At 39.1% G+C, this 15,772-nt stretch overlaps 2 protein-coding genes across 4 annotated transcripts; both read right to left on the bottom strand.

Annotated features, from left to right (window-relative positions):
* Positions 1-1,514: 1,514 nt before the first annotated feature.
* LOC109873653 (sorting nexin-12) lies at positions 1,515-5,727 on the bottom strand. 3 transcript variants are annotated; one of them, XM_020465296.2, is made up of 6 exons: positions 5,315-5,727; positions 4,892-4,987; positions 4,514-4,638; positions 4,153-4,243; positions 3,122-3,128; positions 1,515-2,724 (listed from the first exon to the last, which is right to left on the bottom strand). In XM_020465296.2, the coding sequence occupies exons 1-5, from the start codon at positions 5,477-5,479 to the stop codon at positions 3,123-3,125; spliced, it is 483 nt and encodes a 160-aa protein (XP_020320885.1). In that variant the 5' UTR covers positions 5,480-5,727; the 3' UTR covers positions 1,515-2,724; position 3,122. The 3 variants fall into 3 exon arrangements, with proteins under 3 accessions (XP_020320885.1, XP_020320884.1, XP_020320883.1); XM_020465295.2 differs by having other exon boundaries at positions 1,515-2,887; XM_020465294.2 differs by lacking the exon at positions 3,122-3,128 and having other exon boundaries at positions 1,515-2,887.
* A 3,694-nt stretch (positions 5,728-9,421) lies between these two features.
* LOC109873647 (cytokine receptor common subunit gamma) lies at positions 9,422-14,739 on the bottom strand. Its single transcript, XM_020465289.2, has 8 exons — positions 14,135-14,739; positions 13,053-13,146; positions 11,956-12,122; positions 11,674-11,810; positions 11,395-11,566; positions 11,199-11,298; positions 10,972-11,041; positions 9,422-10,846 (listed from the first exon to the last, which is right to left on the bottom strand). Exons 1-8 carry the CDS (start codon positions 14,202-14,204, stop codon positions 10,625-10,627), a joined length of 1,032 nt encoding a protein of 343 aa, XP_020320878.1. The 5' UTR covers positions 14,205-14,739; the 3' UTR covers positions 9,422-10,624.
* Between the last annotated feature and the right edge of the window lie 1,033 nt (positions 14,740-15,772).

Raw genomic sequence — 15,772 nt, forward strand, 5'->3', positions numbered from 1 at the left:
AGATCAAATGTTTCATCGATGAGAAAATGTGCAGAATGTCAGCCAAAATGAATCTCGTTCCAGCTTCTCCCACTGCCGGACACATGGCTTCCATATTTGGTAGTGAGTGGAAACGCCAAGCGGATGCTTCACATTGATACATCCGGTGAAATATCTGTCTCATTGTTCTGTGGTGTCACTATATGTATGACATATGGCCTCCCAAGTCCTCATATCTCATTGGGCATGCAAACTCTCCATAACAGACCATAATAAGAATAAAACAGAAATTAAAATTATAAAACAAATTATATCCCACAATGCTTCATTTGGTTAGTCTTTCTATTTTACTATTTTCAGTTTAACTTTGGTTAATACCCAACATATTGTCCTTGCTCAGTGACGTCTGCCTCCCTCAAGGCCGGCATCGAGTTGCTCTTTCAATTAACTACCACTTTATCAAGCTGACAAAACTGCGTGTTTCCCTAAATAAAACAAACATCGTCACCACTAGCCTTATGCTCTGGGATGGTATCGCCATCTGCACCATTAACATAACACTGCTAATCTCACTACTGTCCCATGCAGTTCAACCATTCTGCCCCCTTTCATTGCACAGGACAAGGCCTGTAGATCAAAAGAGAGGCCTGTTTTTTTTTGCCATCAGTAGATATTCTCAGTCTCGATTGACATCAAACATAAGCTCTGCAGTTTTGGTAATGGGTTCTCCAAAAACTCAACTCTTTACTTCACACATCATTTTTGTTTAGCACTATATTCTAAGAAATATGACATGGGGACATGATCTAAAGCATGTTTAACTGAAAAAAATATGTAGTGTTTGTACTCAAGCATTCTTTTATAGCATGAACAGCCCATTGTGAATAATTTCATCTCGTGCTATAGTAACTAACTGACCACACCTGCACACTGTATGTGGGGTGGCTACAAAGGAGCAGAAAATCCCATTATTTTAGTGCTACTTTCAATTTGAGCCATGAACCATACAGGTCAGGTATTTTGGGGAGAAGTTTAATCCCCTTGACTACACTTTCCTTCCCCCTGTTAATCCCACAAATTCCTAGAGTATGCTACTAAGAAATTAAAGTTAAAGTTTAACAGAGCAAGTAACCCCATTCATCCATCCACCAAACTACAGCACTCAGTACTTTGGTTGTCCATGGAGTGTAATCTTATATAACCATGCTGACCTATTTTTGAAGTTATTAGTTATACCAAGAGTTTACATTTTAACACGGATTATGATTGCTGGAAAATGCTTATAAAGGGAAAATAGCTGGTTTATTAGAATATGACTTGCTCTCGACTAAGAACTATGTTTCCATAAACTAATCTCTTGGAGCAACAGGGACTATTCTACTTCCGGAATCAGCTGGACACATACGAGGCCACCTAAGAAATGACATTCTAGTTAAAAATCTAATTCAGGAAATAAACAGTATGGTCCTGTACAAGATGCATTAGGAAACACATATCCCGACATGAATTTGAACAGACCATTTAAAAGAGACAACTGGACATAGCCCTACAGGTAGAGGGAATTTTATTTATGGTACAAACAAGGCAGCTCTTCTGAAAACGGAGATTAAATGTACATGATAATAATGAAGACAAAATACATACGACAAAAAAGGCATTCAAGAAATACTTTAGGTCAATAAACTTCATGCCAAAAGCTTCTTTATCAATAAAAATGTGTGGATTATTCATCAGCCCCTTGTTTTCACAGTGGTTTGATTACCTGACATTACATTCCCATAAACAGACTGAAGACGATGCAAAGACTGATAATGAACAATTCAAGGCAAACAAAGTTAGAAAAAAAATCTGATAATAAAAACTAATCATAATAGAAAAATCTAACTGCATGAGCATGTTGGAAAGCCACAAATTCTTATTTCAATGGAAAATGCAAAGAAACATGGAATGTCATGTTAGAGGAAAAGTATGGGAAGATCTCCCTTTAAAAAACTTTTTTCCTATGATGCTACATTTTGCTTAACTTTGGAAGGTACCATTGTTTACTGACATCCATCAGAGATTTTAATCATACAATTGGAGAAACAATTTTGGTTACTGTGGGTACCAAGGGACAGAGATACCTTTAAGTGTTCAATCATAATGTAAGAAATCAGACTATTACAAAAGTGAAACGTCTCCAGAAGGAATGACAGAAATATGTATTTTTTCATTATTGATGTGTGAAAAAAATGGGCAACCCATTAACTGGAATGACAGAACCATGAACATATAATCCTTTAGGCTATGCTGGGCAGAGAGAGTATAACAATTTCCTCTCAAACAGCTATGTATTTTCTATTAGGTTATCATATACTTTACACGTAGACACAGCCAGTCTTCTATGGATGAAGATCATTAGAGAGAGAGAGATTGTGATTTGTGGATTAAATCATTCAAGAAAATAATTTATTGAGGGAGGGACAAAGACAAGTGAAACAAATGTAGCTGGGAGGTTGAGCAGATTATGAGGCATAGCTGGAATTGATACATAGAGGTGGACTCAACTACAGTGTCAAATGCAATGCTTTTTTTTAGGGGGAAAATTCAGTCAGATACAGATTTTTTTAAAGAAAATCTAATTTCTGTTTATTTGTAAATCTGAAACAATGTACTAACTTCCCTGTAACACACCCCATTTAGTGTGCTTGGCTACACACACATTATAGGGCTGCGGAGGGCCGTGAACCGGTGTTGCTGGGGTATCTAGAAGAATATACAGTACAAGGCATTAGAGAGACAGAGGCAGCTGTCAGAGGTGGTTGCGGCTGCGACGGGGATAGGGCTCTGTATGCTTTATCAGGACGAGGTGATAAATCAGACGGGTTCTGGCCGGTGCTATGCACATCTCGCCTCTGGATCACTGGATCTGGATCCCAAACAATTGTGCCACATATGATCAGATATCATCTTTCCATTAGTGAAAGAGATGTTCCACACATTGTGTAAAGTCAGGTCAGATTTATTTTATTTTATACTAATTAAGCAGCACAGATATATTAGCTATGTGAACTGTCACTAACATCACAAGATTTTGTGGCCATGCTATCATCTGACTTCCAAAAGATTTTAGTGTTTAAAAAGTAAATAAAGTGAAACTTACTTCATACCTGTATAAAAAGAGAATAAATAGAATCAGTAAACACACCACTCAATTAACCATACACAGTAGTATATACAACATATGAAATAAAACAAGTACCGTAATTTCCGGACTATAAGCCGCTACTATTTTCCCACGCTTTGAACCTCGCGGCTTATACAATGACGCGGCTAATTTATGGATTTTTCCCGCTTTCACAAGATTCATGCCGCAAAAAAACTGATCACCGTCACACAATGTGACGGAAATCGAGCGTGCTCAAACTTCCCATCATTCTGATTATTTTAGTCATTTTGTCACCCTCATCATGGCAAAGACACTGAGAAATGCATATGATGCAGCTTTCAAGTTGAAGGCGATCGATCTGGCTGTTGGAAAAGGAAATAGAGCTGCTGCACGGGAGCTTGGCCTTAATGAGTCAATGATAAGACGTTGGAAACAGCAGCGTGAGGAACTGACTCAGTGCAAAAATACAACAAAAGCTTTCAGAGGGAAGAAAAGCAGATGGCCCAAACTAGAAAATGAGCTTGAAGACTGGGTCAACACACAGAGAGCAGACGGCCGAGGTGTTTCAATTGAGGCTATTCAATTCCGACACCGAAGGAGATGACTTCAAGTGGTTTCAGTGCACAGAAGGAGGAAGATAGTGACCAATGACTTTCTTGGTAGGCTACTGTTTACTGCATTTTTTTATTTTTTGTTACAAGCCGTGTTTCGTTTAAAAGCCTATTTATTTTTGTTACAAGCCGTGTTTCGTTTAAAGGCTGTGTAAAGTTCATTTGTTTCAATGTACCGGCAGGCACCTGCGGCTTATAGACATGTGCGGCTTATAAAATGCATATTTTTTTTAAATTCAGTGGGTGCGGCTTATATTCAGGTGCGCTTAATAGTCCAGAAATTACAGTACTGCACTACTTTGAATGGCAAAGAGCTCAGTGGAAAAATAACAAATGAGAGAAGGGGAACAGAGCAAGGGAGAAGAGCAGAAAGCAGTCATTTCCACAGCCCATTGTCAAACCCAACGGCTGTACCTTTCCGGGAATGTAGTTACGGTCAAGGCTCTCGTCCTGCAAAAACATGTGAAGACAGCGCTCGTTTTGAGCGAGAGGATGACCTGCAATTCTAGAAAAAAAGAGAAAGACATGAATTTATAAAAAAAGATATGCATTTAAACATCTTGCCGACTGTGCATTTCAAAAATGGTGTCTAAAAATATGACTTTTAGTTATCCACACCAGTAGAAGCCAATTCCAAATCTGTCACCACAACATTGTTTTAGCTTACTTCACATTATTACAAAAAGGTTGATCTTGGTTAGCTCAAAATGTATGTCTTCTCCTGGCATCGGTTGTCTCAAGATGATCCACTAATGTTTAATAAGTTAAGACCCACCTGTTGATGAACTGCTCAAGACCCACACGTCGCTCTTCGATGAAAGCCTCTTCAAAAATGCCTTCATCCCCACGGAAAGGTAGCTGTCTCTTCAGTGCCTTCCCAGGCAAGGGCGGCACTACAATCTGGAATAAATCAATAGCAATGTACTTAGTCCTTAGCCGTTAAAATAGCTGATTAATTTAACCATGACTAATTACATTATTATTTCTCTAACTAATGACATTAGTAATGTAATAAGCAACTTGTGTAGACGTCACCATTGAGAAAAACCCTACTGTAATGATATGTAGATACAGTATTTATTATAGTCCATCAATATAGGTCCTACCCAAAATACATTTTAACCCAAAACAAATAGATAAATCTTTCACTCACCTTGCTGTCTCGCTCCAACTCATTCTTCAACCACTCAAAGTCACTGTATCTTCTTCGCACAATGGAATCCTTTAACTTAAAAATCGGCAGGTTTGTCTGCATTTAATGAAAACAGAAACAAGAATATTCTCGTCAAGAGACAGCCACCAAGTATATAACTAACGTTAGCTAACCCTGTTCGCCTAAAAGGGATAGAAAGTTAACGTTACCTCAAAGGGTATTTTAATAACTTCCCTAGCTGACAATGCTAGGTTAGCTATCTAGTAGGCCCGTTCTTAATACCTCAGTGAGTAGGCCGGACTAAATCCTGGGCCTCGATTTTCATCCACCTAACGTTCGTAAGCTATAACTAATTAGCTAGCTGAAAATGTTTGTAGGTTTAGCTAGATATGTAACGACAGATATCTATCTTCAGCAACCTACCCGCATACGGACTTCGTAAGTTGTGAAACGGTTCCGCCCGACTCCAACAGTTTGTGGGTCATAAACGTCAATTTCAAGAAAATTGCTGGGGGGACCATAAGCATCCGTCAGGTCCTGAGGCTTTGAATTTAACCGGCGAGTATCAGCCACTGTGGGATCTGACATTTTCCTTATCCGACAACCCAGTGAGTTCACGTCAGAACACTCAATACTGAGAAATAATTATTAGATCTCCCCTTTCATTAATTTGATGTGGTATGCAAATGTGGTGTAAATGAATCTACCCTGATTTAGAGGGCCACCCTGTGCCCTCTCTCGCTACACACACCCAGCCACACTGAGGGAGTTCGATTAAGTGCACCGGGGCTATGGCCCATGACGTAAAAGCGGTGTCGAGGGGCGCCCTCTCAAATGGAACAGTAATCTGCGCCATTCGGTCATGTTTTATCAACAAGGCAACAATATGTATCGTTCAAAAACATACAATATCTCCTTTCCTTAAAATATATGCTCAAATGTTACAACTAGTTTTCATTGGGAAGGTAGATAAAGACTTTGAAAACACAGAATCCTACAAATTACTCCACGTGCTTAACCTACGTTGGTTTTGAGACGACTTTCGGTGTCGGCCTAAACGGGTTCTAAAATGAACGCAATCAACGCTAACCCGGGAATGCCCGGATAATTAATCGAATCCCCACACTGACTGAACGTGCCACAGTATCAAATCCGATCAGTGATGAGTACGTCCATTCTGTAAATGTCATAAAATAGATTCAAACGCCTCAAACCTTAGACAAACATACTGTACATCAAGACAAAGGAGATGATTGTGGACTACAGGAAAAAGAGGACCGAGCACGCCCCCATTCTCATTGACGGGGCTGTAGTGGAACAGGTTGAGAGCTTCAAATTCCTTGGTGTCCACATCAACAACAAACTATCATGGGCCAAACACACTAAGGCAGTCCTGAAGAGGGCGCGACAAAGCCTATTCCCCCTCAGGAGACTGAAAAGATTTGGCATGGGTCCTCAGATCCTCAAAAGGTTCTTCAGCAGCACCACCACCTGGTTGCATCACTGCCTGGTATGGCAACTGCTTGGCCTCAGACCAAGCAGTCTGAGGCTGAAGTTTGTTATTTGTCAGATAAACTCACTCCTGGGGGGGGGGGCTAAAGAAAGCATTGTTGGTTAAGGGCTTGTAAGTAAGCATTTCTTGGCTGATTCACGTGATGTCTTGCCTTTGTGCTGTTGTCTGTGCCCAATTAGGTTTGTACCATGTTTTGTGCTGCTGCCATGTTGTCATGTGGTGATGCTGCCATGCTGTGTTGTCATGTGTTGCTACCATGCTATGTTGTTGTCTTAGGTCTCTCTTTATGTAGTGTTGTGGTGTCTCTCTTGTTGTGATGTGTGTATTGCACTATACTTTTATTTTGAATCCCCCATCCCCGCAGGAGGCCTTTTGCCTTTCGGTAGGCCGTCATTGTAAATAAAAAATTGTTCTTAACTGACTTGCCTAGTTAAATAAAGGTTAAATAAAATAATAAAAATGTCACGGTAAGTCAAATCAAATTGTATTTTTCACGTGCCACCTTACAGTGAAACGCTTACTTACAAGCCCCTAACAAACAATGTTTTAAGAAGTTTAAAAAATTGATAAGTAAAAAAAAGAAAATAACAAATAATAAAACAGCAGCAGTAAAATAACAAGCAAGGCTATATACAGGGGGTACCGGTACAGAGTCAATGTGCCGGGGGGCACCGGTTAGTCGAGGTAATTGAGATAATATGTACATGTAGGTAGAGTTAAAGTGACTACTTATAGATTATAAACAGAGAGTTGCAGCAGCGTAAAAGAGATGTCTGGGTGTCCCTTTGATTAGCTGTTCAGGAGTCTTATGGCTTGAGGGTAGAAGCTATTAAGAAGCCTTTTGGACCTCGACTTGGCGCTCCGGTATCACTTGCCGTGCGGTAGCAGAGAGAACAGTCTATGACGAGGGTGGCTGGAGTCTTTGACCATTTTTAGGGCCTTCCTCTGACACCGCCTGATATAGAGGTCCTGGATTGCAGGAAGCTTGGCCCCTGTGATGTACTGGGCCATACGCACTACCCTCCGTTGTGCCTTGTGGTCTGAGGCCAAGCAGTTGCCATACCAGGCAGTGATGCAACCAGTGCCATGCTCTCGATGGTGCAGCTGAAGAACCTTTTGAGGATCTGAGGACCCATGCCAAATCTTTTCAGTCTCCTGAGGGGGAATAGGCTTTGTCGCGCCCTCTTCAGGACTGCCTTAGTGTGTTTGGCCCATGATAGTTTGTTGTTGATGTGGACACCAAGGAATTTGAAGCTCTCAACCTGTTCCACTACAGCCCCGTCAATGAGAATGGGGGCGTGCTCGGTCCTCTTTTTCCTGTAGTCCACAATCATCTCCTTTGTCTTGATCACGTTGAGGGAGAGGTTGTTGTCTGGCACCACACGACCAGGTCTCTGACCTCCTCCCTATAGGCAGTCTCATCGTTGTCGGTGATCAGACCTACCACTGATGTGTCATCGGCAAACTTGATGATGGTGTTGGAGACATGCCTGGTCATGCAGTCATGAGTGAATAGGGAGTATAGGAAGGGACTGAGCACTCACCCCTGAGGGGCCCCCATTTTGAGGATCAGCGTAGCGGATGTGTTGTTCCCTTCCCCTACCACCTGGGGGCAGCCCGTCAGGAAGTCCAGGATCCAGTTGCAGTGGGAGGTGTTGAGTCAGCATGTCCATGTCCAATGTTGAGTCAGCATTGACAGCATGTCCAATGTTGAATGTTTATCCTTTTAAGCTTGGAAAGAGACCCTTAAACTCAGACCACACACCCATTCCACTTAATAGCAGGCTAGTGATTGCTTTGCAATGCTTGCAGTTAACCACTGATTCCTTTCAAACCACTCAATGTTGAATTTGTGATTTCTAACTTGTTGTGTAATGTTTTTGTCTAATGGCTTATGAGCACTGATACCTTTGATCTATAATTTATATTCATAATTTTTCTTCATGTGACAAGGATTGAAAAAGATTTGCCAGCTAAGATTTTGAAAGTACGATGTTGACATAATCAGTCCAATCAAAGCTACGGTAGATTTAACGTGATTTGACGTCATTTATCTGTGGCCAATTATTATCATATTTTTTTATTTAACCTTTATTTAACTAGGCAAGTCAGGCCAATGACCTTGACCCTTCTTGGGCACCTCTAATGTAACTAATGGGCACCTCTAATGTAACTCTATGGCAGCACCCAAGGGTCTAGAATTTTCTATCTCTACCCATAGATTTTATGGTGATGTAGTGTCATCATGACTGCCAGAACACTAAACCAATCACAGCGCAACTAGAGAACCTTAACAAACCCTAGGCTCCATATTTTCCCCTGGCTGCCCCACCACCACAGAAAGCCCTGAGCTAGGCTGAAACACCTGCATTTTGGAGCTGCCTTACATGCTGACCAGACCGCTCGTGCGCATGCATGCACATGTTGATTTTGTCCACCCACACCAGACACAATCAGGACACGCAGGTTGAAATATCAAACAAACTCTGAACCAACTATATTAATTTGGGAACAGGTCAAAAAGCATTAAACATGTATGGCAATTTAGCTAGCTAGCTTGCTGTTGCTAGCTAATTTGTCCTGTGATATAAACATTGGGTTGTTATTTTACCTGAAATGCACAAGGTCCTATACTCCTACAATTAATCCTCAGATAAAAGGGTAAACCGAGTTCATTTCTAGTCATCTCTCCTCCTTCAGGGCTCTTCTTCTTCTTTGGACTTTATATTGCGGTTAGCAAGCAACTTTAAAGTGCATTGGCACCACCAACTGGAATGTGGCCCTCAGTTCATCTTTCAATCACATATGTGGGTATATGCTCCTAAAAATCAATGAGGAGATGGGAGCGGCAGGACTTGCAGCGCATCAAGTGTCACAAATAGAACCAAGTTCTATTTTATCGCCTGGCTACACAGACACTCGTTGACTCGCGCGAGCAGTATGGGTTCAATGGTCAGCATGTGTGCAGCATGTGTGCAGCATGTGGTCAGCATGTTACTCAAGAAAGCAAAAAAAGAGACCATGTTTACTGCAGCTTTATTATCTCAATGAATATGTTATTTTTTTTACATTGTTTGCAAACTGATATGACTTAAAACAGGTGGGGCACCTGCCCTGAATGACAGGTCGCCACTGGTAGGATTACAGGATATCATGCAACATTAGGAAGCAACGTTTATCTTATTTATTTAAGAGGAAATAGGCCAATAGCAGTAACCCCCGCTTGGAAACAACATTTTAAAGAAAATACTATTACAATCAGATTTTAAAAAACAGATTAAAATATACCTTATGGAACAGCGGGGACTGTGAAGAAATATACACAAAGGTACAGACACAGGCATAGGCACACAAGCGCTAGCACACTCACTCTCCACACATGTACATTGTAATATTGTTGTATGGTGGTATTATACATTTTGTATTGTAGATATGCAGTGGTGTAATAATGTTGTATGATGTACTGTTTTATCTTTTGTACTATTTTATAATTTGTTTTATATGTAATGTAAGTGCCTTAATGTGTTTGGACCCCAGGAAGAGCAGTGGGTATCCCTAATACATTTAAATACAAGCTCTTTTAAAATACAATTTTATTGAAGGTATAGGCTAATATTCCACATTTTCAGATGCTCCCTCTATTCCAACGAGATACAGTGTGCAATAGTACAATTTAAATTTCGCAAGGGATTGTTTATAATATTAAAACTGTCAGCTGAACACTCAATCAATTCCAACTATGTTTAACCCTGTGCTAAGATAATTTTTTTCATTAGCTTGTATATGCATAGATGTCTTTTTTTTTTAATGACATTATTAGAACCATTTTAGACATGCACGCTCATAAGTAGCCTAGCTCATAATGGTACGCTATATTGTATGTGGTCAGTTTGTGTAATTAACAGTGTTTTTTCTCGCAATAGGAGGGTATGTCATTATTGCAATGTTCAATGCATTTGACGTTTTACTCTCTCTCAAAAATCGATGCATTTAAAAATCTTACAAATGGTTGAACATCAAACAAAAATGCTTGCATTTAATACAAATTGGGTGCCGTAATATTAAGGATGTTCATATGTTAAAATTCAACAACAAAAAATATGATAGAAACTCCCTTTAGCCCATGCATACACCCAATCTAATACGTATTATCAATGAGGGGGAGCAAGCAAGTGCACACCTAGGGGAGAAGGGTAATTAGAATGCAGCAAGTGTAAGTCTCATTCAATACCAGCTTGTTCATTTTCACTTGTGGCAGGAAAAGTGGAAGCTGAGGAGGAGCACGTGGACAGGCAATCTGACTGGTCTGTTAGGATGGAGAAGTTGCTCTCAGATTCACTGACGCTGCCAGTTTGTGGAACCAGACTGTACTCACGAACAGGACAGGCAAGCTCAGTGAAGTTAGACTGGAAGCAAATGTCCTTGGAGATTTGACGCCAGGCCTTTAAAAGGTAAAGGTTACATGTAATATGTGAGATATAAGATGGGATTTACACTGTAGATAACAGTAATAGAGAAACAAAGATTATAATGAAGTGCAATGCATGGGCCCAGGGATAAATATTACCTCTACATTCTCATCTAGGTTCTTTCCTGGATTAGGCACAATGGGAATGAGGATGAATCTTAGTCGTTCTCTACAAAGAGATAGGGTCAGTTCAAAATCAGAGTATCACTTTTTTTCAGAGGAAGAATGGAGGAGACTGATTTTTTTTTATAATGTAAACTATACCCCTTGATTTTAGTCTTTATTTGGGGCCTAAGTGTGGCGTTAACTTCTGTTGGCAAACCCACCTTTCCCTGTAGACCAGCATGCAGGCCAATATGAAGAGTGTCATGGTACCCACTAATGACAATACTGGCTTCCACACAGACATTGAGCTGCCAGATATGTCTAGGCCAAAGAGAAAGGTTGACATAACAAAGTCCTGACAAGTCTGAGCACTACTTTATAACCATAAAGCAAAGCAGAGATTTTGTATGTATTTACCTGTGATGTTATTTCCCTTCATGGAATCCCATTGAATAGGCTGACTCCATTCACTCCAGAACTTGGACTCGCCACACATGTCGTTTACTCGTGCTCTCACTTGAAACTCATACCGACTGCTCTTTAACGGGAAAGCCACAGCATACTTCTGTTCCTTGCTTGGAGTAGATGTCTGAAGAAAGGAACAAAGAGAGTGGAGGAGAGAGAGAGTTTTTTCATGACCAGTAGGCTACAGTGTCCAAACAATGGTCCAACTCCTGAGTCCTGATCCATGCCCACCTTCCACTTGTCGCTGTTTATTCTGTAGCGAACTTCACTCTCAATGCATAAGGTGTTCTTGCTGTTGTTCCAGTACAGATTCAGCTCTGGGTCTTTGTTCATCTCAACTGACAGGTTGACAGGAGGGTAAAGCTTCACTAGAAAAAGCGTTAAGGAGGGTCAAATGTTAACGACACATCAAATGAAAAACACAAGTTAAAAAGCCTAAAGATGACTGTTGCTCTTCATGTTACATGCTGTTCTGTATGTAAGGTTCTGATTTGATTGAGAAAAAGAACCTACCCATGCTTTTCAGGTTATGGTCCTGCACATAACTGTTGTTCTGATGGACCAGCTTGGTTGTCAGTGTTCTAAACCTGTCAGAGTTGTCATAGGACAGTCTACATCCCACAGCATAACTCTCCTCCAGGAGATATGTTGTGCACTCCTCCATATTACCTTTGATGAACCTAAACACATACCATGTGAAATTGATGAATGAGAATTAGTAGCGAAGTACGGATATTCAAGATTTGACAGAGATACACTCCCCCCCCCCATTTGTATTCGGACAGTGAAGCGATTATAAATGTTTTGAGCTCTATACTCCAATATTTTGGATTTGAGATGTTTCCTATGAGGCAACAATACAGAATGTCAATTTTTATTCAAGGGTATTTTCAAACATAATGTATGTATTTTACAGTTTGGAAATGAAAGCATTTTTATGTATCTAGTCCCCCCATTTGAAGAAGTCTTAAGTATTTGGGCAAATTAACTTATGTATTATAGTAGTCAAAAGTGACAAACTTGTTGGATGCATTTGCAGTTTGTTTTGAGTTATATTTTGCCTAATAGCAACTGAATGGTGAATGATGACTGGAGTAATTTTCTTTCTGTGATAAGATGTTTCTGAACACTTCTAAATTAATCCTGATAATGCCATGATTAAGAAAATAAATCATGAATAGTGATGAGTGAGAAGGTTATAAAAGATACAACAAAACATACTAACCTCTCACCATTACCAATAACAGGGGAGGTTAGCATTGTTAGGGGGTATGATCTTTGTGCCTCTGCAACCTTCTCACTCATCATTTTTCAGGATTCATGATTATCCATAATCATTATAGTATCCACATTAATGTAGAAGTGTTCGGGAACATCTTAATTTCTTAATAACAATAAAAGTCACTCCAAAATGACATAATACATTATTCACCATTCAGTTCCTATTGGGCTAAATATAATCCGAAATACAACCAAAACAAAATGTAAATGCATTCAAAGAGTTTGTAGAGTCACAAGGTTGATGTGGTCATTGAGTGCTAGGAATTTGGGACCAAATAGTTGGCAAGCATTTTGGGCAAAGACCTCAACACCCATCACATTGCACTAACCTGCTGCTGAAAAATGTGAAGTTGACCTCTGGGATCCTCTGTTCACTCCAGATGCAGTTGACATAATCCAGATTAATGATCAGGCAGTTTACATCTGAAAAAATGGAACAGAATTTGAAAATCTGTTTCTAATATGACATTACACCGAATCTTTTAAAGGGGAGCTGTGTTATGATATCAAGATGAGTTGCATAATTACATTGGGCGTTTACAGTGTTTTAAGAGACAAATCAGATAATATATATTAAGGGTCTATACCTTCATGTATATCATGACTAGAGTACTTTTCCACCATCACATTGAATTAAATGAATCATTTTATCAGTATGTGAATGTATGAGACAAGATGGATGGCCATGTTACAGGAAACCACAAAGTAGTTGACGTCAATCTCAGACTAGCAGGGGACTTTTGGTGTCGCATCAGCAATAGAAATGGCACATGAAACTTTACTTTTCAGATTATTTTGTGTTTCTAGGAAGTTATGTAATAGTTTGATCAAATAAATTGCTATAATACCTGGTATAAAGTGTAATTTGTTTATTATTTGTTTATTATTTGATTATTTGATTACAGAAGGGTAATTAAATTGGCATTATGTAATTACATTACATACCAGGTAAGTTGATGTACATCAATTCAATAAATATAGTTCAACCAAAAACTCTCAAGTTTTTGAAATGTAACGATTATATTTCCTGAACATAGAATACTATGTGTCATAGTCTAAAACAGTTATTAATAACTGGATAAAAAAAATATATATATAAATTTGCTGAAACACTTTTGTGAACATTGAAAAAAAATTCAAGACAAATGTCAACTGAGCGGAAACCATCCATCAACATGAGTACACGATAAAATGATCAGAAGATAATCTTATTAACACAAATACATGTAAAAAATTATAATAAATCCTAAAATTAAAATAAAAATTCTCTAAGATTAAAAACAGTATCAAAAGTTAAGGGCACATTGGCCGGATGTGTTGTTGCAGCACCAGGTCTTAAACAGGTTGAATAAATTAACATTAAAATAAATGGCACAGGTGTAGCATCATTATTCCAACAGAACAATCTTACTGGGGGTGGAGGGAGCCTCATATCCTTGGAGAGAGATGAGGAGAAACAACCAGCTTCCAACCATCTTCATGTCAAAATGGATGACAGTGGAAATGAACGTAACCAGCTATACGCTAACGTATTTGTGTATGGCTGCTCAGTGACTTCCTCTTTCATCCCCTTTAGTTTAACTTTTTTTTAAACAGCCATGGTAGGTGTTACATTTCCTGTTCCACTGGCCACATCCTTAAATCTATGAAAAACATAGAAAGACAAACTACAGAAAAGAACATTACAAGGGGATTGTACAGACCATTAATAATCTACAACTATAAAGTAAATTAACTATGCACGTTCATTAACAGTCAACAGGTAAGCACAGAACACAGAAGTTTTGTGTGTTGTTATGTGTTAATAACATTTAGACTACGTTACCCAGCAGGCTATGCGGGCGCTGGTTAAAGAATGCCTTGCATGGCTAAACATGGAGTTGTCTAGCTGAAGTATATGTTCATTAAAAGTAGTTAAACCTACGACCCGGTTTGTCATTATATAAGGAACAAACATAACATGGTGTCAGAATGGTAGTCGCTATGACGAGACAGAGAAAAGTAAGGAGTAACTCTGCAAATTTCCGCGACGAAAATTGAACATGCTACCACAAGTCAAGTGACGTGAGTAGTCGAAGATGCTAGCTTGCAAGAGCGAGGATAACACATTCATTAAATAATAGTCCTGTACAAGGTATTTCCATAGCTGGTAAAGAAATTAATATAAGCCAGCTGGCAGACGAGACTACACTTTTTCTGAAAGACGCTAACCAAATTCCCATATCGATCAATTGATTACAAACCATTTCCAAAGCGTCGGGTCTATATCTTAACATTAATAAATGTGAACTCATAGCTGTCAAAGATTGTGTGACACCTTCATATTATGGTATTCCAGTAAAAGAAGAACTTACATATTTAGGCATAACCATTACAAAGGATCAGAAGTCTAGAGGCTTACTAAACTTTAACCCTCTTATTAAAAAAACCCAGAAGAAACTAAATCAATGGCTACAGAGGGACTTATCTTTAAAAGGTAGAGTCCTAATAACCAAGGCTGAAGGTATCTCTAGACTAACATATGGTGCTCTATCTTTATATCTTGACAGTAAAATAAGCAAGGAGATAGACCAGATGCTTTTCAACTTTCTTTGGAGAAACCGTACCCATTACATTAGGAAAACTACATTAGGAGAATGGTGGACTGAATTTTCTGGACTTTACTACTTTAAATAATACTTTTAAGATCAATTGGATAAAACAATTCCTAAGAAGACCCACTTCTATCTGGAATTTTATTCCTTATCATGTCTTCTCTACTTTTGGTGGCCTTAACTTCATGTTGTTTTGCAATTGTAATATTGACAAAGTTCCAGTGAAACTTTCTGCTTTTCATCAGCAGGTTTTCTTGTCATGGCCCTTCATTTATAAACACAATTTTTCTCCACACATATATTATATATGGGATAATCGGGATATATTGTATAAAAATACCTCTCTGTTTTTAGAATATTGGTTCCGAAATAATATACTATTGGTGAGCCAACTGGTAAATGCAGAGGGTCTTTTACTCAGTTATAAAGAATTCTTATCACTTTACAAGGTTCAT

The sequence above is a fragment of the Oncorhynchus kisutch genome, linkage group LG29 (genome assembly GCF_002021735.2).
Source record: "Oncorhynchus kisutch isolate 150728-3 linkage group LG29, Okis_V2, whole genome shotgun sequence".
NCBI classification, from domain to species: Eukaryota; Metazoa; Chordata; class Actinopteri; order Salmoniformes; family Salmonidae; genus Oncorhynchus; species Oncorhynchus kisutch.

Coding starts and splice junctions, on each gene's coding strand:
- LOC109873647 (XM_020465289.2), bottom strand. CDS start 14,204: ATGAAGATGGTTGGAAGCTGGTTGTTTCTCCTCATCTCTCTCCAAGGA. Junction 12,123..13,052: donor TTCACATTTTTCAGCAGCAG/GTTAGTGCAATG, acceptor GTATGTGTTTAG/GTTCATCAAAGGTAATATGG. Junction 11,042..11,198: donor ATGCTGGTCTACAGGGAAAG/GTGGGTTTGCCA, acceptor ATCTCTTTGTAG/AGAACGACTAAGATTCATCC.
- LOC109873653 (XM_020465294.2), bottom strand. CDS start 5,479: ATGTCAGATCCCACAGTGGCTGATACTCGCCGGTTAAATTCAAAGCCT. Junction 4,988..5,314: donor CTTACGAAGTCCGTATGCGG/GTAGGTTGCTGA, acceptor CATTAAATGCAG/ACAAACCTGCCGATTTTTAA. Junction 4,244..4,513: donor CTTGAGCAGTTCATCAACAG/GTGGGTCTTAAC, acceptor CTTTTTTTCTAG/AATTGCAGGTCATCCTCTCG.